General features: G+C 43.7%; 1 protein-coding gene across 2 annotated transcripts in view; it reads right to left on the minus strand.

Moving 5' to 3' along the window:
- STIMATE (STIM activating enhancer) overlaps positions 1 to 18,603 on the minus strand; it is a 44,457-nt gene extending 25,854 nt beyond the window's left edge. For both annotated transcript variants that reach the window (XM_075432549.1, XM_075432550.1), the window contains exon 1: positions 18,423 to 18,603. In XM_075432549.1, the coding sequence (XP_075288664.1) occupies positions 18,423 to 18,603 (181 nt within the window). The remainder of the gene's footprint in view (positions 1 to 18,422) is intronic.
- Between the last annotated feature and the right edge of the window lie 2,225 nt (positions 18,604 to 20,828).

Raw genomic sequence — 20,828 nt, forward strand, 5'->3', positions numbered from 1 at the left:
GCATTAGTAACAGGACAAATATATTCTCTGACAAAGTATATTTATTTTATGGATGACAAATTAGACTTCTGTGGGCAAACTGAATTGCAAAAGGAAAGCAGGACAGATTTTTTTCAGTGAGATAATCCCTTCACAAAAAGGTTGAGACTTCTTAACGTATTAAAAACTCAGAAAACCCCCAGTATCAAAATTAATGCCTGCTGTACAAAGGCAAAAAAATTAGATAAATTTAACTATCTCGATCTTGATACAGTTTATAATACAAGCTGTTCGGGTATCTGACAGAAAGCTCCTCTGCACTCCCACAATGGAAGGGAAGCCCGAATCACGTCCTGCCAAGCTACTCCCAAGTGCATCCCAGGAGCCACCAGCCCATCCCAGGTCCATGCCCACACGCCCAGAGGAGCAGAAGCCCAAAGGCAGATGATGAGGGAACAGAGATTATGGGCTCGGATGAAGGGCCGGCTGTCCCAGGAGAGCCTCAGCCCCACCGGCCAGGGGTGACACCTGGCCCGGGAAGCCAGCTCCAGAGCACCTTCGGGAGGGAGGTGGTCAGCGCATCAGGGTATGGGACAGATACAGGATGCAGGGGAAGAGCGTTCTGGGATTGCACAAGACTCACTACGAGCTGTTTAGAGAAGGAACCAAAGGCAGGGAAGGGTCTAGATAGCTCATGGAGGAACAAGTGAGGGAAAATAAGAGGGATAAGGGGATAAAAACCGTCACTCATGCATAAACAGCAACTGTCTGTACACTTGTACTGTCTGATCTGCAGCTTGTCCTATCTTCTTAGGAAATTCCATTTCTAACTCTTTCTGGGCAAGAAAACCTTTTTCCCTTCTGGGAACACACGCTCAGAGAGCCACAGTAGCCTCGCTTCTGCTGGATCTGGCCTAATTCTGTAACACAGATTTATTTTCTGTTGCAGCTGCAAGATACTAATGTCTTAGATACCCCAAAGACAGACCAAAGACTACAGGGTAATGGAAAACCTTCCCACTAAAGATGGGTTTGATATACGGGTTTTACTCCCTTCTTCAGTCCAAGGTTCAGTGTCACTCACCTGTTCCTTCAACATAAGTCTTGAAAAATTATTTAGGCTCTTATTTCAGAATTTATCTCTTCAAAAAAAAAAAAAAAGATATGAAATTTGAAGTCCCGACTCCCCTCCTCCCCTTCAACTTGCAGAGATTCTGTCCGAAAAGGTACAAATCATAGCACATTTAGGTCAGGCAGAATATTGTTTAGTGTTTTAACCGGTTTCTCCATGTATTAGCAAAGAATTTAAGTTTCAAATAGGATACTGTACATAAATTATGCTTCGCTAGCTTACAAGCCTTTAGAAAACATTTTGGTTTATGAACCAATCAACTTTTTCACGAGTAAGGCAATTTTCCCCAAAGTCAACTGTCCTCACACAATATGGCATTAATATAATTACCTGAATGCCTTAAAAAAAAAAAAATAAAAAATTCACCTCCAAGGTGGAGGGGCAGCATTTGCAGAGAGCACCACGCTAACAACTTGCCGTTCCACTGTCTGTCCTACGTCTGCTTCCGACAGCAGAGAGAGGAACTGTGTTTCACCCCCACAGAATATAGCCATTAGAAATTAAAAAGTGACAACACGAAAAGATCGTACATTTACACCAAAGATACAGTTGTAATAGAAACATTTGCCAGCAGTTTTCTCTGTGAACAGCATGCTATAAACATAAAACTTCTGTTAAAATTGAGCAACACCCAGCTAAGTTAACCAGTTTGCTCTTCATGACATGACCTTCCCAGTCACACTATGGATTATTTTAATTAGTGTCAATTTTGCACAATAACAGGAAGTCACAAAACATCAGAAAATAAATGCAAGAAACAGAAGTTTCAACTTAGTGTGGAGTTCGTGCAAGATGTTTTTTTGCAGACAAAACTGAAATTAAACTAGTAAGATTTACATACTAAATACTCCGGCGGGGGTGTGGGGGGGAATTCCAAGCTTAGGTTTTTGTCTGTTATTACTATGAAGAAGTTGTATAAGCCTGTGGATTAATTTCTTTCTCTAAAGTATTAAAAAAAAAAATCATTTTGGAAGAGGATATTCAAAAACAATTCAATGAAAGCCATTTCAAACTTAATCCACACCAAGAAAGAGACTTCAGAAGGTCCACGTTTCTCTGGCCAATTCCACAAACATAACATTTCATTTGAGTTAACATTAAACAGGAGAGTTAACTTTGACAGCCTCTACAGATGTCTTTTGGGAATGTACTAAATGGCCGATCACACCACAAACTTCTCCCCCCATGATGAAATGAGACAAACTCTTTAAACGCTTTAGGATTTGCCAGCTGATTAACATGTACCTGTACACTTGAAAGGCCAGCAGATCCCTATGAAACAGGGCTGTTTTCTCAGCCTAGTTTCTTGCAGCTCCATGTCTGTGAACATCAGGTATTTCTGATGTATGCAGATACTGCCAGATATTTTCCTACACACCCCTGATGCAGCACCTGGGTGATGCTGCCTACACAGCGCAACATACTACACATCAGAGCAGTTCAAGTTGAGAGCAATTTAACATCTCCTCGGGCAAGGGAGCGTGTTTTCTGTCTGGCTGTATACAGCTGGGGAAGGAGGCAAGTAAACTGAGCAAACAAGCAACACGCTGTAAATAACCACACTGGTAAGAACAGGTTCCAGTGTGCGTTTGCTACTAATAAATTAAATCTGCAACCAGAAGCCAGCACACATTTTCAAATAAAGATTCTGTAAATTTTGTAAGCATCTATTGAGCTGGGGTGGGGAAAGCAATGCTTGCACTCACCCTCCCCCCAGACTGTCATGCTTGTAGATGCTCTCAGCCCCACTCACAGTTTCTCTTGGCAGTCTGCATTGCCTCAGCGTAAACTCGGAGACGGGCACTGGTGCTTGTGTCAGCTGACAGATGGATCTCAATCTGCCAGCTTCTCACTGTGAGGAGGTGGTACCACTCCATATGCTTCAATTCAGAGCGTTATACTAGCATTAGCAAGAATGCACCATATTTAATATTAATTAATTAACTAATAATGTTCAGAATTTCACGCTGAATTATAAAAGATGAAAGAAGTGCTGCTTGTTTATACATTCAATGCCAGAATTTCTCAGGAAAGGAAATAAAAGCACTTCTGCCAACAAGCACGTGAGCTGCCAGATGGACAGATAATAGATAAGCATATAAGGCAGACTATCACTAATGCAAAATTCAAGTTCATTAAATTGTCTTCCCGTTTCATTGAAATTCTAGGAATAATTAATGCCAGAGTACCGTGGAAGGGTTTCTAAGAGTTATTTGTGCAGGAGTTTTGCAATCAGTATTCTAGAAAAGACTTACAGGGAAGAATAAAGACCATATACAAGAACAAAGAAATAAAGTAAAATCTCTCCAAACGGTCAATATGAAAAGCAACACTTGAATCTGTACTTGGAATTCAGCCTTTCCTCCTTTCTGTCCTTCACCCTCCCAAGAAGTCCCAGAGGAAATATTTTGCTGATGTGAACTTCACCACGCATTTAAGCAGCCCAAGCTTCCGGATGGCTGCTCTTGTAGCAGCACAAAACTGGCCAAACTCAAACGTTTGAAATGTTTCTGCATGTCATGTGTTATTGCATTTCTTAGACACATGTTCTAGCAGTTCACAATAAGAATCTTTCTGATCCCAATAAAGATCAAAGAAGATTTATCTAGCTCACTCACTTGAAATTAAAAAAAAGAAAAACAAGCTGAAGAACAGTCAACATGTCTGATGCCCTCTGCAGCTGTACTACAATAACACTGCCCTTCTAGAGAGAGAATTGGGAATTTTACCTGTATTTGAGTGCTCCTCGTGCTCCTCAAAACTTTTTCAAAAAGTAAGTCAAAGACAAAGCATGTGACAAAATGTTTTGTTTCATAAACCTCCTACACATTTCTGTCATCAGACCCCAGCAAAGCGACAGCTGAGCTAGCCAAACAGAAGAAGAAACCCAAAAGGCGGAAACGTTAGCGAGGATAAGACCACATCTGCATATCACACATGCAAACCTGCTCCCGTGCGTGGGCAGTTTCAGCGAGGACAGAATCAGACCCTTCTCGCAGGTGCACTGGCAGCAGGCATGAGGAAACAGCCACAAGCTGCAGTCAGGGAAATTCCAGCATGGTAAAAGTACAAAATTTCCAGTGAGAGTAATTAAACTGCAACGAGCTGCCCAGAGAGGGTGCAGTGCCTTCAGTCTCACAGACCTTCAGAATTCAGCGGGATGATTCTCTGAGTGGAGGGACACAATCTTGGCCCTGCTCTGAGCAGGAGGTGGGAGCAGGTGACGTTTGGGGTCCCTTCCAACAAAACCTGGTCCGTTAGTCTAACAACCATCTTTCTGTGATATGACACTTAAAAGCTCCCAGATTTGAGCCAATTACCAAAGGACCAAAGTATGGCTAACTGAAAGCCACACACATACCTATATATGTATGCACAGAATTTAACAGTGAGAGATCTGCTGCAGTGTGAGCTTCCGTACAGCGTTCCATCATGAGAGCATTGCAGCTCAGGTTGGCTTTGCCGGGCTTCCCAAATAACACGACACGATGCAACCAGACAGATCCTCCACCACAGCCCTCATAGTGCAATATTGTTGTGACTTGAAAGGTCACTTTGGTATTAGTTCACATAATTTCCAACATTCAAGACAAGTATTAAAGTTTCCATTAGAACGTTGTATTACTGTGTACAAAATCACAGCTGAAGAGTTAAACCAAGCATTAGCACACAAACTCAGAACCTGACACAGAATTTCACATCACTACTCTCAGACAACTGAACTATTTTCAGAGTATTTGGTTATCAGGAGACCATATGCATCATAAATGTGATCCTGCAATTTCTAACCCTGGAAAAACCTTGCAAAATCAACTACATATGCAGGCCAGATCTGAATTTTTTTAAAATTCTGTTTAGGAAGATTGTCAAAAACATTATTCTCCTTGCTAATACCAACACTTTTCCCACAATAGTGGAAACCATGTCTGTTATAAATACGTACACATATGCTAATAACCCCTGAAAATTCACACCACCACAGAATGATAACTATCAGTGAATATTATGTTACTGGTGATCTTTATCATGTTTGAACTTACCTCCCTTTTCCATTAAGCAAAGTTTTTAAGAGGCTTGCCTTCTAGTTTCACTTTATTCCCTCCCCCCCCCCCCCCATTATTTTCTTGGTAGCAGCAACGAGGAAATAAGAAATTACAGATTTCCCCAAAACAGAATTTTTCTTTCTTATAATAGAAGAAACAATATGCCTAACGAGAACGGGTTAAAATGATGCCTTACAAAAAGGTATGCAAGTGTATAATCCACATATCACTCTACTGCCAAAAGCTTTTATGACACTTATGAGCTCAGCATCTCCCTATATTCATAGTTTGAAAAAAACAGGAACATGGCAGGGTGCAAGGTGTGTTTGTTTTAAGGAGAGATAATAAACGGGATTGCAAAAAAGACCAAAAGAACCAGTGTTTCCAGCTTGCTGCTCATGTTTCCAGACAAAAAAAGAAAATGCACTATGCTCTTGGCAATTCAATTCTTGCTCTGCTGAAGTTCTTCCTTCTCTTCCTATGCCCCCTTAACTACAACTGAGATGCTCAATTACAGGATACCCTGAAAGCCTGCTGCTTATTTCCCTACATCAGAACCCTGAAATTCTTCATTATGTTTTTGCTTAATGACCTAGTCTTGCCAGCACTCTCAGACACCAATTAAACTCAGCAGAAACAATACGGACCTAGACCAACTGATTTCAAGCTACATCCAATGATATAGCTGTATTGGAGAAAGATACCAGGAACCACAGTTTCTTCATGATGAAAAAAGTTACGGAATAACTCACTCCAGGAAAATTTTGTTCCAGACCATGTTAAAGGCTGACGTACTATACAAAGAGCACGAGCTCCTTGGCTTTCCTCCCCTGCAAAAAGGATTTTTAAAACTTCTGTAAGACAGAAAACAGTATTAGCCATGCAAGTACCCAACCTCATTTCCTAATTCCATTGTGTCCTTGGCCTCAATGGTTCTGTAGAGATACATGCGTAATTAAGAACTTGTCCATTAAAGATGGTCATCCAGAGAGACACTTTATAGAAATGCTGGACACAATAAAGTTTAATGACCTAGCTAGTTATTCAGGGACATCATAACACTAATGACTCAGTGTCTGGACAGCCGTGCAGTACCTGCAAAACTGCAGATCTTATCCCAGTCTCTTTGGTCCAACAGCAGCAGTTAGAATAACGTTGTGGCTACACTTTTGAGGCAGCAAAAACTCTGCGAAAGTTAAATGAGTCTGTCACTCTTGTTAGAGCAGAGAACACGGGACTTTGTTTTACTGCCAAGTTAAATATGCTAGTGCTGAGCATCAGCCAAGCCCAGTGATCTCATGACCAGGGCTCTTGTCTCAACACAGGTGACATAAGATGATGGAAAATGATGTGCCAACGCTTGATTTCACATAATTTATCAAATGGGCAGCAGTGCTTGCTGGATAAACACTGGAGAACTACAGTTACTGGAAGTTACCTGTGTAAAAACATTTACTTCTCACCTGGTTTCAGACCCAGCTAAAAGCCTATCTGTAAATCTTGTCCCTACAAAGGTTTTGTGATAGCTAAGGCAACAGCTATCACAAAGTGAAGCTCCCCTCCACAGTGCAGGGGAGGAGAGGACAAAGCATTATCAGGAAAACAAACAAACAAAAAATATATATACTGTTACCTGAGCTGTGGAATAAAACAGACTAAGTTGCTTCTTCAGAAAGGGCAGCCAAATGCATTACTTGAGTTTGGTGAGCTTTTTATTCCTAACACGTACATATTTTAAGCTAAAAAACCAAAAGAACTTCCAAATGCTTAGCCTGTAAAGATTGCCTGGGGGACACACAAATAAGCCGTATTACCTGTGGCATACAACTCCGTCTAAGACAATTTCACCAAGGCTTGTCTCACGCATCCTGGCAGCACACGATAGTGTGGTTCTGACAGCAGCATTAACTTGGCTGTCAACAAAGGAAACAAGTGTGTCTCAGTAGAGTGTGCAGCCCAGACATACCGGATCAATAGCCGTTGCTTTTAAAGGTAAAGCTTACTTTTAAAATAGCTAAAGTAACTTAGCAGACAAAGAATTAGACACAAGTTCTCTCTCTCAATTGCTAACCTATTTGCTGTCTCCCCAGAGAGAGCAGCACTTGTGAAGTCAGAAAACACATGTAATATGCACTATGTGAATAAAAGTGTTCAGCCCTTTACCTCCCGAGAGACATGCCAACACTACAGCAACACTAAAAATACGGGGTTGCAAGTAACTGCTTTAAGAACTCTAAGGTAAACAGCACAAGTAGCTTAGGAGATTTTTATCCAAATATTGAAGTTATAAGCCAAGATTTGATCTTAGAGACAGGCATTTGTTATCTTAGCATTTAGCATACAAAGCACTGTTCAGTCAAGGTGTGCTCTATTTGAAAGGTCATAACAACTCACAGTTTCCCAGCACTCTGAGAGACAGAAGCATATGCTACTGTTTCCTCAACAGGTATGAGACAGCTGAAGCAAAGCAAATCTAAGCCTCCGTACTAAAAGCGCCTGTAAGATTGGCTTTACAAGTTTAATACACAGCCCTCTTGCAAACACTTTGATACACTGAACCAGCTGTTATTAAACAACTACCAAAGAAAAAAGGTAGGTTGCTAAAGAAACAGGCAGCCCATTCCTACCATGCAATACATACATCTAGTGAGAGCTGAAAAATACAGTCTGCTGTGTTGAAGTGGATTTTTTTCTCCCCTATTACAAATAAGAACCATTTGGGAAACATGAATTATTTAGTACAAAACAAACAGAATCAATCCATATTTATGTGCACTAAGTAGCAATTTACGATTCACAACACCATTTTCACGTACAGCGTTGACAAGATCACTCAATAATACATGAAGCTTTCCTAATGTTATTAGTATGACAACGGATATCAATGAACTTTCAGTCATTCAAGCTGGCTGTTTTAAACCGCCTCTTGGGAACTGACAGAATTGCCAAAGCACAGCTACAAACTCACTGATCATTCATTAAAATACTAAGCCAGTAACTGCAGCAGTTTTAAAAGCAGAAAGCAAACCCAAAATGTAAGTTCAGATACACCCAAAAAGAATGTAAAAGGAAAACTGTGTTTCCATTTGTAGAAAATTATTAACAGCAAATATATTAAATCAAGGAGGCCAAAGGTAGACAGACACTATATCTTTAGAGTCCATTTAAATTCTGAATAGCTTCGCTTAACAGATTCATTCTTCCTAGCCTGCTGAAACTATCGAAGCACTGAATTGCAAGACACATTTCACGTAACACCAATTGCTTTAAAAAGAACAAAAAAATACACAACCTACTGTCATACATTCTCTTTACACATGATCAAATACCATGAAAGGAGAGTCAGCAGCCATTTATGCTGCTTTGATATAACATATCTATCATCTTTGATATAACATATCTAACAACTAGGTATTTACTGAACAAATTAAATTTCTGCAATCAAGACGAAAACGTAGTAATTTCCACGTGCATGAGCATTCTTCTTAATGATAAAGCTTCACACCTCTTCACGTTTGTGTAAGTTTCATAAAAGCCTCACAACACCAAAACCTAATGCCACAACTAAAAACATACTGCCACAAGGAAGCCTAAGTTTTTAAGATCAGATGGAGGAGGGTGGTTTCTCTTTTTCTCCCCATTTGGCCAGGCATTGGAGCAGGTTATCCAGGGCAGTGGTGGAGTCACCATCCCTGGAGGTGTTCAAAAAACGTGTAGCTGTGGCACTTCGGGATATGGTTTAGCAGGCATGGTGGTGTTGGCTGGATGGTTGGACTTGATGATCTTAAAGTTCTTTTCCAACCTATTATTCTACGATCTTCTAACGTTACAACTACCTTGCAATGAAAGCACTAAAACCCTACGCATGTAAAATTACATACGCTGGTAGTCACACCATCAGCCTCAAAATAAGAAAGGTATGCTGGAAGAAGTCGCATAGTAGCTGGTATTTTCCAGCACAAGTAAGAAATTAAAAACAATTATTTTAAAAAGGAATTAAAATTTTAGAGCATAATATCTTCCAAAAATTATTAGAGACAGGATATATGTTGTTAGTTGTGAATAGCTGTTTGTAATTTTAAAGTCATTTTTGATCCATGGAGAAAAAAAAAATATGTATTTTTGACAAATGGAAAAACCATAACTAGACTGGAACAACAAAAAGCAAGCAAAGGTTGTTTCTGTAGGTACTCATTCCAGGTGACTGGCTAGCCTGTCCAAAACTGGTAAGATGAACCCTATAAAATGATATTTGGCCAAGTTCCAAGTATTCAAGCACAGGACAATGATTTCTTAAGTGTCACCAGTTACCAAACTGATGTCAGTCCTATAAAACTTCCTGTTAAATTTGAAATGCTTAAAAATTCAGGAACTTCTCTCTCTAGTTCTGCTCTCACCAACAATTTCTCGTTACTTCCATTGGTTCATCTCTTCCAACAGTGGCAGTGAAGCACAGAAATGGAAAGACCTCTTAAACAGAAGACATATACAAACAAACTGCTTGTCACAAATCATAGAATCACAGAACGGTCTGAGATGGAAGGGACCTTATAGATCATCTTGTTCCAATGCCCCTGTCACGGGCAGGGACACCTTCCACCAGCCCAGGGTGCTCAGAGCCCAGTCTAACCTGCCCTTGAACGCTTCCAGGGAGGGGGCAGCCACAGCTTCTCTGGGCAGCCTGTGCCAGGTCCTCACCACCCTCACAGTGAGGAATTTCTTTCTCATATCTAATCTAAACCTACCCTCTTTCAGTTTAAAGCCATTACCCCTTGTCCTATCCCTACGTGCCCTTGAAAAAAGTCCCTCTCCAGCTTTCTTGTAGGACCCTTCAGGTACTGGAAGGCTGCAATCAGGTCTCCCCATAGTCTTCTCTTCTCCAGGCTGAACAGCCCCAACTCTCTCAGCCTTTCCTCCCAGGAGAGGTGTTCCATCACTCTGATAACTTTTGTGGCCTCCTCTGGACCCGCTCCAACAGGTCCATGTCTTTCCCGTGCTGAGAGCAAATCTTCATGTCCTGAGCACCTTGCAGCTTACAAGCCAGCTGCTTCCCAAGTCCTCCTGAGCTCTATTTAATGCATGGCGATGAGATAAAACAAGGAAACATAGTAATGTGTTCGTCTTCCATCACGTGAGCCAACATGCATTTATCACTACAAGAGGAGGAATGGTTAGAATCTGGGGTAGCCAAAAATTTGACAGAAGTTAAAACCACCAAAGGAAAACCATCTCAAATTACAAAAAAATTTGATTATTAAAAAAAAAAAATCAACCTCTACAGAAAAAAAAACCCATCATGAAAAATAGCAAAAACAAATTTAGTACTCTCTTTGGGATGACCTTTCCCTACTCTAGCTCAGCATCCCTGTGAACTAACACCTGGAACTATGAACCTGAACCATGATGTGAACTATGAGGAATTTGAACTATGAATTAACTTTAGCACATCTTCATCCTCAACATTCATTACATTTGACAATGTATGTATGAGACTATGACAACAAATACATATAAAATGTGTGACTCGGGGTCAGTGGTAGAAAAACAGGTCTTCAGTATCCTGAGCAACACTGCAAACAAGTTTAATTATTCCTGATTAAACCCTAAAACTTCATCCCTATGCCACACCACCTGCAAAGTCAGTCTCATCCAAGCACCAAGCTTATACTCAGTGTGCCAGTGAGATTTAACAAACTAAGGTTTGTAGGGAATATATTTTGCTGTGATCAAGAAATCTTTGAGAATGCAAAGCATTTCCTACCAGCATGCACGAGAAAGCAGACCTGATCTTTCATTTCATCAACAAAATCCACACAGATAAGACCTTGTTAAATAGCAGTTTAAGAACGCAAACTTCATTAACCATGAAATTAATATCACTGCAGAATGCAAAAACGCACACTGTGTATTTGTATAAATCAGCTCCTTACAAATTTAATTATAAAACACTGGTCAAGAACACATTCATTATTCAGTTTGCAGTTAAACAACAGTCTAGCTAACAGTCCAGAAGTTAGTTCTAATTAAACACAGCTTCAGAGTTTCTGTATAATTTATCATTTTAATAGTTTCCAAATGTCAACATAACTTATCCTTTTCCCTAAACATTTCATAATGTGAATGACATGCATAATTATACTCAGAACAATCTTATTATCCGGAGCACAATTATATCCAGCAATCAGCTGAGTATTAAGAAAATGCAATACGTTTCTCAGCCAACAAGACAAAGAATGGCATCAGACAACTGTTAATGAAAAGTGCAACTTACAGATTATTTGTATAAACTGATACCTTTTTTTTTTCTTAACTTTTATTGGCATGGCATTTTAAGAATAGTTGCTGCATTTAGTGGCACTAAAATATTAATGACCTGACATTATCAGGACACTAAGCCACTCAATAAAGTGCTATTACAATCTATAGCCAACAAAGAATTGGACATCTCGCAAGCAGTTTTAATCAAAAAAACATGGAAATGTAGTTTAAGCAGGACTAAAAATTATGAAAACATGTTTCTCCTATGGTCAGTAAATCCAGAGGTACGTATCTAACTATGCTACAAAACAAGATTGGTCTTCTGTTTTCAAAATAGGAAACAACTCCAAAATGGTTATTCCTAAATTAATTTCAGGTTATTTGCTTCATGTAAAGGATCAGCTGAGCCATTCCCAATGCTATTATTACTTGCTTTTGTACAACATGAAGTTTGTCAGCAAGACTTGTCTTTTTCTACAAAGCTCACAACGGATAGAATTTATCCCAACTATGTATTTTGTGTATGAAAGAGTATTACAACATTAGTATGGTAGCATAAAGCAATTTACGTACCAATTTACCCATACGGCTGCATTTCTTTTTCCCACTACAGCTCCTGGCGCATCTCTCATTTTTGTCTCAAACACGGATAAGGATGTCACAGAGATACTGACTGATTTACAACAAACAAGGAACAGCCACCTCACACAGATGCAAGCAATACCTCACCATCCGCGGATAGCAAAACACCGGGTCATTCACAGGCATAAATTACTTGGCTGTGACCAAAGTGACCTCACAGAGCTTTTACGAGCCCCGCCGCCACTTCACCCGGAGCATAACCGCCGTTCTCCAGCACACCCCACTCCGGTCCCGACCACCACCAGTCACCCAGCCCCCGGGCCAGGGGCGCCTGGCAGAGGTCTGGCGCCTGGTCCCGCCCCCGGCCCGGCGGAGCTGTCCAGGGTCCTGCCCCGGGGCCGCGCCGCCAGCCGCCGCTCGCCGCCCCGTGAACCAGTCCCGCCGCTGCCGCCTTCCGCATTTTTTTTTCCACCTCCTCCTTTTTTAAGATTTACTCTCCCCTCGTTCGCCCCCCAGACCTTGCCTGTTAACACAGCTCAGTAGCACATCTTACCAGTCTTCTCTTACCCTAAGAGGGATTCATCACCATTGCTGAGATACCTAAAAGGGGTCCTTAAAGCCATTCCACACTGCCCAGTACAAGGCAACTCCAGACAGACACTGGAACGCAAGCTCGGCACATACCTGGCAATTAACCAGGAACCTACACTTGCGAAGAGTTCTAGGAAAAAGAATAAGGTGTATTCAACAAATTGTGATCAACTCTAAGTACAATACTGTCCATATTTTCATAAATATGAAATATCCTATTTGTGATTTCAAACTTCTCTCCAAGTTTTAAAATCAGTCGCACAAAGAACACTTTCCAAGATGGTCCTCAGCAATTCACATGAACACATACTGTGTCACTCAGAGCGAAGATACAAGGCGGGGATATTTTGAACTCTGGATAATATCAAGTCTTTCTGAATAATGTCTTTATTCATAAAACACCACCTTGCTAGCAGGCCACTGCCCTACACCTTGGGAAACCACCACGCAGAATAACCTTGTTGCTGTTAGTCAGAAGCCTGTATTTCACTGGTGTTACAGGGTATCAAAGCCAACTCCCTGCCATTTTCACATTTTAAAAATCTGCTTAAACAGAAAGAAAACTGCTGTCAAAAATCACTGAAAGTTGCATACTTTAGTTCTGTAGTACCCAATAGTTTTCTTTAAGCTGACTTTTTTTTTTTGAAAGGCCACTGGAAGTACTTTTAATATCTTCTAAAGTTCATGTTCCCCAGAACATTATTCCTCATAATAACACTCCCTTACCTTGATGAAAATACAAAATCATTTCTCCGAAAAGCATATTTTTGCCAGAGCATTTTGAATTCTACTGAGCTACCTACTAAGACTGCTTATTGTATGAAGAAGCATTCGTTTTCTTTGTACGGCTTATTAGGTGGAAAACCTTGCTCTAAAGTAAGCTGACATTAAGGATGCAGTTTTTAAGGCATTTCCTTTACGGAACTGTAAGCAAAAAGAGGACCTTAAAAATATGTAGTATCTTCTATAAGAATTGGTTTGGGGGTTTTTTTGTAGTGTTTTTTTTTTTTTTCCCCCCCCCAGCTGTGACCCTCAACAGCAAACCCACCTACTCACTCACTCCCTGCACCTATACCCAGTCCTTTCACCTTTGTTAACACAGAAGCTTTTACCCTTCTTGGTTCGAGTACAGACACAAACTGTAATAAAGCCATAAAAAGTTAACAGACCCACACCCTCTGGTCTCCTTTACTAGCATATTTATATTTTCCTCACAGATGGACATAAATCTTTTACCTGCAAAGGACTAAACGACTCTTCTATTTCAATAATTCATCAATACGACTCACATCTAACTTCTCAGCTGTTCCTCAGTATCCCAAAACAAACACAGCCACGCTCTGGTAAGGCACCAATCATCTGACAAACAACCTTAGCAAATCAGCTACATATTCAGGATGAAGCACTTGAAAGAGTTTGTGTCAGACAGAGTAAAGGGGTGTGCAATGGGTTTTTCCCCTGTACTGTTCTGCAGGTTTGGCTAACAAACACTGTATTATTTACGACTATGCCTACACCGTAGATGTGTGGAAATACTGTGCTAACAGCACTCTCTCATCATTCATTACCAATAAAATCCTAACCAGAGAATGCTCAGAAGGTGCTTTACAAAAATATTTAAAATCAGCTTCATGGCATCAGTAACAAAAAACATAACTATCGCACCAAAAAAAAAGAACAAACACACCTAAGAAGCAAAGTAATAATTTTAAATCAAGGTCCCCATGAAATAAGACACAAGCATTATAATGACAAACTTTGAAAACATATTATCTTTGGCTTACTGACCTGAAGCATAAACATACATCTCCATCTCCTCCATCAACAGAAACCCATTAAGACTTCCTGTTAAGAAGTGGCTTGGCTTACATAAACTAGGCTAGAAAATAATGCACACTTAGGCAGGAGGGACAAGAGGAAAATTAAGCAACAGACTTCAAAAAAGCAGGCTAACAGACTTGAGAATTACTGGCCAGAATCCAACAAGGCTGCCAGTCTAAGCAGATTTACCAAAAAAAAAAATAAAAGAGGTAGTTTTTAACCAGTTCATTCCCTTTGATAGGAAATCAGAGCTTATGGTTAGGAGAAAAGCAACAGAAGTTTTCTAACCCAACTTCAGCACAACTTGCAACGTACTAGAACATCTGTAGCATCTGGGTGAAACTGTTCCGATGCATCTCTAGCTTCACAGCAGAGGACTGAACTCTGAGCAGGAAAGACTAATTCACAGTGATTGAAGACAACACACTGGTGGGCCCAAATAATATTAAGTATATTCACTGCTGATTCAGACAACAGAAGAGGACCTCACTTCTCTAGCTGGTGGACGCTTTACATGGAGAGTGGGAAGACAGGACTTGGGGCGGGAGGGGACACACACACCTCGAATGACTTACAGAAATAACAACAAATGCAAACGTCTAATCTTTGGTTAAGGGAATTAGGGAGTCTCCTCTGTAAAACCAGATTAGATGATAAATAGCTAAACTATCTTCTACAAGAAAAAGGTTAGGGATTTATAACAGGTTGTATATTTGAATCTGAAAATAGCAGCAGAAAGTCACTCATTTAAAAGGCTACTGCAAGGTAAGAGAGCAAGTTAAACTGTTCTTCATTCCCTGCGTGACAGAACAAGGTGGCAAGCGCTACAAAGAAAAGGAAACTTCACATTTAATTTCAAATGATCGTTTAATCAGCTCAAAGTGAGAAATTCTCTGTTCCTGTCATTTCTTGGTTCTGCCAACTCAGTAGCGAGGGCACACACACAAGGTAGACTGATAATGCGATTGGGGTAAAAACCTTGCTTTGAAGTATTAGAAGATAGTGGCAGCAATGTCGTTTCCACACTCCCTCTGTCAGAGAGTCATCTTCAACAAATTAAAAACCTGACACTTAACCACATTTAGCTCTTAAAACATGGAGTTTAACTGATGTCATTGGCAGGTCAGTTGACAGCGTAACTTTACACCAATTGGATAGGGGCACACACAGAAGGTGGCAACTGGAGTGTCAGATCCTAAACATTTTTGCCTCAAGCTCAGTCCTTCAGTTGTTTGTAGATGAACATCTACCAATCAGGCACAGAAAAGGCCCTCCTCCTCTTACAGCTAGTTACTACTGATCAGGAAAAAAAATACTTTTTTTTCCTATGTTCCACTGAAAGCAAGCACGGTAAGGTTTATCTAGAAAGGGGGAAGTCTGGGTCAGCCTTTGATTTACCCACTTACCAAAAATTCTTACTTTTTGAGTGTCAGATCAAACATTTTTCAAAGGAAAACAGCCCCTGTGCGTAAAGAGCAACTGTAGAATGTATCTATGTTGCCCTTACTTTCATTTCTTTTCCTACAGAGGGTTCTGCACCATTAATTGCAACCAAAGTATTAGAGTCTCCTCTGTGATTTCCCTTAAAAAAAAAAACAAACAAATTACTTGCTCTTTATAAGTTAAATATAAATACCATCCAGTCATCTGTCCTCAGTTCTCTGACTTTTTACAGAGGAGAGCTGGAGAAGCGATACAGCCGCATGCAGAGAATTAATGCTGCTCAGCAGGGCAGCCCACCCCTGACCTGGCAGCAGTGCCACTTCTCGAGCAGGCCTCGGGCCTGCAGCCACTTGTTTCTCCCTCTGCGCTACCCCTCTGCTGTGCTGGACAGCTGGAGGGCCAGGACACGGAAATACTCCTCCTTACAAATAACAGTGTCTCCCTGTTTATTTTTGTTGTTGTATCGGTTCTGTGATCCAGCTCCACAAGTCGCGTCATCCCGTCTGCCACAGCAGCTCAGGGCCAGAACAACGGGGCAGGGGCCCAGGCGGCTGCTGAGGAGACGTCACGCTCCCCATTCTCAGCCACAAGTTCCTGTTTCCCTGTCACATCAGATCTCTCACGTGGATCACAAAAAGCCCTACTTGTTGAGGCAACATTTAAAAGTTTTGGTGCAACATACCACATGTTTTGCATACGATACAAAAAGGATAGAAACATTCAGACAAAACTAGCGGACAGAACTAACCCTCCAGCAGAGCACCTAACTGGGAGACAATTGCTCTCTTACCAGCATAACTGGTCCACATCGTGGGGCCAGCTTCTCCTCTGCTAGGTGAGAGGCCCCAGATAAAGCCGAAGAGAACATGGCTGTTAAAACTGGGACAAACATACCTGTCCTGTTTTGAAATGTAAGCACTAGTAAGCACCACAAGTTGCCACTTTTTTGCTCTGATCTCCTGTGGAAACAGATTCCTTTTCTCACCATTACCACTGCAAGCACTGGCTACCTTCCTTTCACTCCCTTCTTCCACAACTGCAAGCACTTCATTGACAGCCTCCTCCTAATAACTGATCGTTTAAAAATATGTAAGCAAAGTCAGCAAGTGCAGCTAGCAAACAGACTTTTATTTTCCTAGCCCATACTTTTGTATTCACTTTTTCCTGTCTCCACAGAGTATTCCAATATTACTGTCAAAAGCATAAACATAAGTGATACCATTTCCAGAAAAAAAAATACTATCCTGACAAATAACATCTGTAAGAGTTATGTATTTGTACCTTTTCATTCTAAAACCAACCGCGTGTACACATCATCTTCCTAAAGAGGGGTACTTCTGTCTGGCAACTGCTAAAACTCCTAATATTGAAGATGCTCTGACTGCCCACATGTTACACCAGTGACTACTGTTGTTGTTCAGTAACTCAGTGATGACTGCTAATGCATAGCTTTTATAAGAGCAACACAATTGTTAACTATGACTAAACCACCAAAGTATGCAAACATAGTGCATCAGCAAACTTCAGACTTAACCACAATAGTATGACGCCAGCACGAAACAGTACCAGTAGAATTCTAACATCAACAGGATCTTAGTCTTTAGATCAGTCAGACAGTAAAATGCTTGCAGCTGATGTTCCCTTCTCCTTGCCCATTTGTCAACAGCAACTTCATGGTCAGCTGAACAATGGCACTGGGCTCATTTTTCACTCCTCAGCCGACAGGACACTAACTAAAGTATGGGACAGAGAGAAAAAATCCACCAAAACTGTTCCAGGCACGTTGCTGTGATTCCCTCGGAGCGGGCAGGGCTGGAGTCACCGCGGCCTCCAGCCTTTCTTGCCTTCCCACTGGACTCAAACGAGCGGTGTAACAATCCACTGCTCATCTGCTGCGCTGCTGCGACAGCCCCGCCAGCTCACCGAGCTCACCGCCTGCTCCGGCTCCGCGGTACAGCACATGCTCTCGGCGAGCATGGCACGGCGCATCGCGATTTATAGAGTGTGTCTTACTTGGCAGCCGATGACACGCCGAGGTGTGCCCGCAGCAGAACGGACACCGTCCAGCCCTTCCCTTTCGTCGTGCGGCGGGACTCAGAGCGGGACACACGCCCACCCCCAAAGCGACCAACGGTACCGGCACGGGGGCAAACGCTACAGCCAAGTAAACTCCAGGCGGAGCGTTGGCTGGAAGCTCTCGGGACGCCGTCTCTCACACACGACGCTGCCCACCGCACCCCTGCCGCTCCCGGGGCGGCACGGCCCGTGCCGAGGCCCCGCTCCAGCCCCCCCGGGGGGCGCGAGGAGCAGCGCGGAGCCCTCCCCACAGCCTCGGCTCAGGGCCCCGCTCCCGCCCGCCCGCCACCAACAAAGCCCCGAGGCCGCGGCGGCCCTTCGCGGCCCTGCTCGGCCAGGAGCTCGGACCAGCACGGCCTGGGGACACTGCAGCGAGATCGCGGCGCCGTTAACCGAGGCCCCCCTCCGAGGAGGAGGAAGGGACCCGCCCGGCGCTCCCAGGCCGCACGGAGCCTGCGGGGCCCGGAGGCCGCGGCCCGCCCCCCGCCGCCACTCACGCATGAGGGTGCTGAAGGCCACGACGCCCAGGAGCCCCTGCAGGAAGATGCCGAAGCTGTCCATGAGGGCCCCGTTCTCGCAGCCGCGGTCGCCCGGCCCCGCCGCCGCCCCCCCGCCGGGCCGCGGGGGGCTCTCGGTGAGGCCGAGGCTGCCGTTGGGTGGCGGCGGCGGCGCCCCCATGGCGAGGCCCGGCCAGCGCGCGCCTCAGCGGCGCATGGCGGCGACGACGACGTCGCGACCGGCGGGTGAGGCCGCGCCCCCCTCCGCCCCGCTTCCTGCGCCGAGCTGCCCGCCCCGCCGCGTCACCGCCCGCGCCGCTCTCCCATTGGCCGAGCCCCGCCTCAGTGGGGCCGCCCGCGCCGCGTGCCCCCTCAGCCGCCTCCGCCGGGGGAGAACCGACCCAGCGCTGGGGCCGGCCCTGCCTGCAGGCGCGGGTTCGCGCACCCCGCGCCCCTCGATGCTGCCCCCGCCTTCCCGCCGGCGCTGCCGCCAAACGCCACCCGGCTCCGGCATCCCGGCGGATCCGCGATCCGCGCTGCGGCCCGAGCAGGGGAGACCCCGTTCCGAGCCGCACCCGGCCGTGGGCTTGCTCACGCGACAGCTCGACACCAACCCAGACGGAAAAAGCGACGACCTGTGTTCTCCGGCAGAACCGTCTGTTCGTCCGGAAGGGCAAGCGCTGGCACGGCCATCGGCATTCCCAGCTAGGAACGGTCCCTGCTGGGCTGGGGTCTGCCTGCCCCGCCCCGCCCTACCCCGTCGTCTTGCTGGCAGTGCTGGGGCAGCCTGGGGCACGCTGCAGGGGAGTTCCTCCTTACGCCGTTTCTTGAATTTCTTTAAATAATTAAAATCCCAGTCTAAATGTGAATTCACCAGAAAGCACAACGTGTTGACGTCTGCCAGAAGAATAAGCAGAGCGCACGAAGCAACAGTTGTTCAAATAACGACATCTGTTGCATCGATCTTACCAGCCCACCTCCGTGGCTGTCCCCGCTGGCGCGCGATGCCGAGCAGCACTGGCACGCGGCCGCGGTTTCCCTGCTACTTCGGCTGTGCCATAAACGCCTGGGAGCTGCAGCGAGAAAAGGAAACGCTCTCACTTCTCTGACTTGGAGAGCACACGGCCAAAACGCACTGTGCAGTGCCTCCGCACCCCACGTCAACGCTCCTCTGTTCTGATCTGCACCAAAGCAAGGGTTCAGGAATGCAAAGAGAGTTACCTAAAAGACAGGGCAAGGACCAAACTAGGTTGTCTGCTCCCCCCCTTGCATGAACAGCCACCAAGCACCGTGCCTCAAACGTGCGCCTGACCTATTTACTTGTGGCCCAGGAATGTTCTTCTAAGCTTTCCTAGCTGCTGCTGAACATCAGGTGTTCCACACACGTACTCTGACCTGGACGCTTACACTGGTTAAAGATTTACCTAATGCTTTTTACACACAAAATTTATGCTTCAGACATGAACCTGGAAATGTAACTTGAAGGGCTTATGCCTCGTGTTACTCCACATCCCATGCTTTAAAATAGATTGTTCCCCCAAAATACCTCTTCAAGGGTTTTCAGCTCCACGCGGCTCCTATCAGCCCTCCTGAAAACTGTGGCAGACAGCACGACGCTGCCTCCTGACACACGCTATTCACAAGCCTTCACGTTTCTCGCAAGCAGACAGCGCTCTGTGAAGGCAAGTAACAGATTTACCTTAAGTCCTACATATTTACAGATGTTTAAAGACAGCATTAAGCAAATCAGTTTCATCCCACTCCTATGCATTTTCTGCACCCAGTATAAAATCAGCTTGAGACAACTGAAGCACAGCCAAGGAATGCGTGCGAAGGAGCACACAAGTACAATCTGTCGGAACACCAAGTAAGGAAACAAGAACTTTACAAGGCTGACCTGTTTATGAAACATCTTGCGGACCTTCATGTTACTCAGAAAAAGCAAAGCCAGCTCTTTTTAAATTTTTGACTTGATGGGATAGTGAAACTTTTACAAAACCATCCAGAACAAGGTTTGCTTCGGATTGTATCAGGCAGCTCCCTATGTTCAAAAAAAGCAATAAACTACCTCGATTCATAGGTTCTGTCCTCAGCTCCTGTATGTTAGCTTCAGCATCCTGTAAAACATAAAGTCTTTTACCTTAGAAGAAGGCTTAGAGAAATAGGATTCCTGCATTTGAGGGAACTGTATACAACCCAACCAAGCTCTTAACATGAAGCCCGTGCAAGTGGTATTTACGTGGTCTGCATTTACCTTTTCTGCACATAATGGAACATGCCATACAGTTTTCCCCGCACTTTTGTAAGATGGAAACTTGCTGATCGTAAGCAGCAGTATTTATCGTTATATTAACACCACAGCCATCAGTACTAGTTTAAGTATCTTTTTTAATTTTCTTACAACCA

Source organism: Opisthocomus hoazin, chromosome 11 (assembly GCF_030867145.1).
Source record: "Opisthocomus hoazin isolate bOpiHoa1 chromosome 11, bOpiHoa1.hap1, whole genome shotgun sequence".
In the NCBI taxonomy this organism is placed as follows: Eukaryota; Metazoa; Chordata; class Aves; order Opisthocomiformes; family Opisthocomidae; genus Opisthocomus; species Opisthocomus hoazin.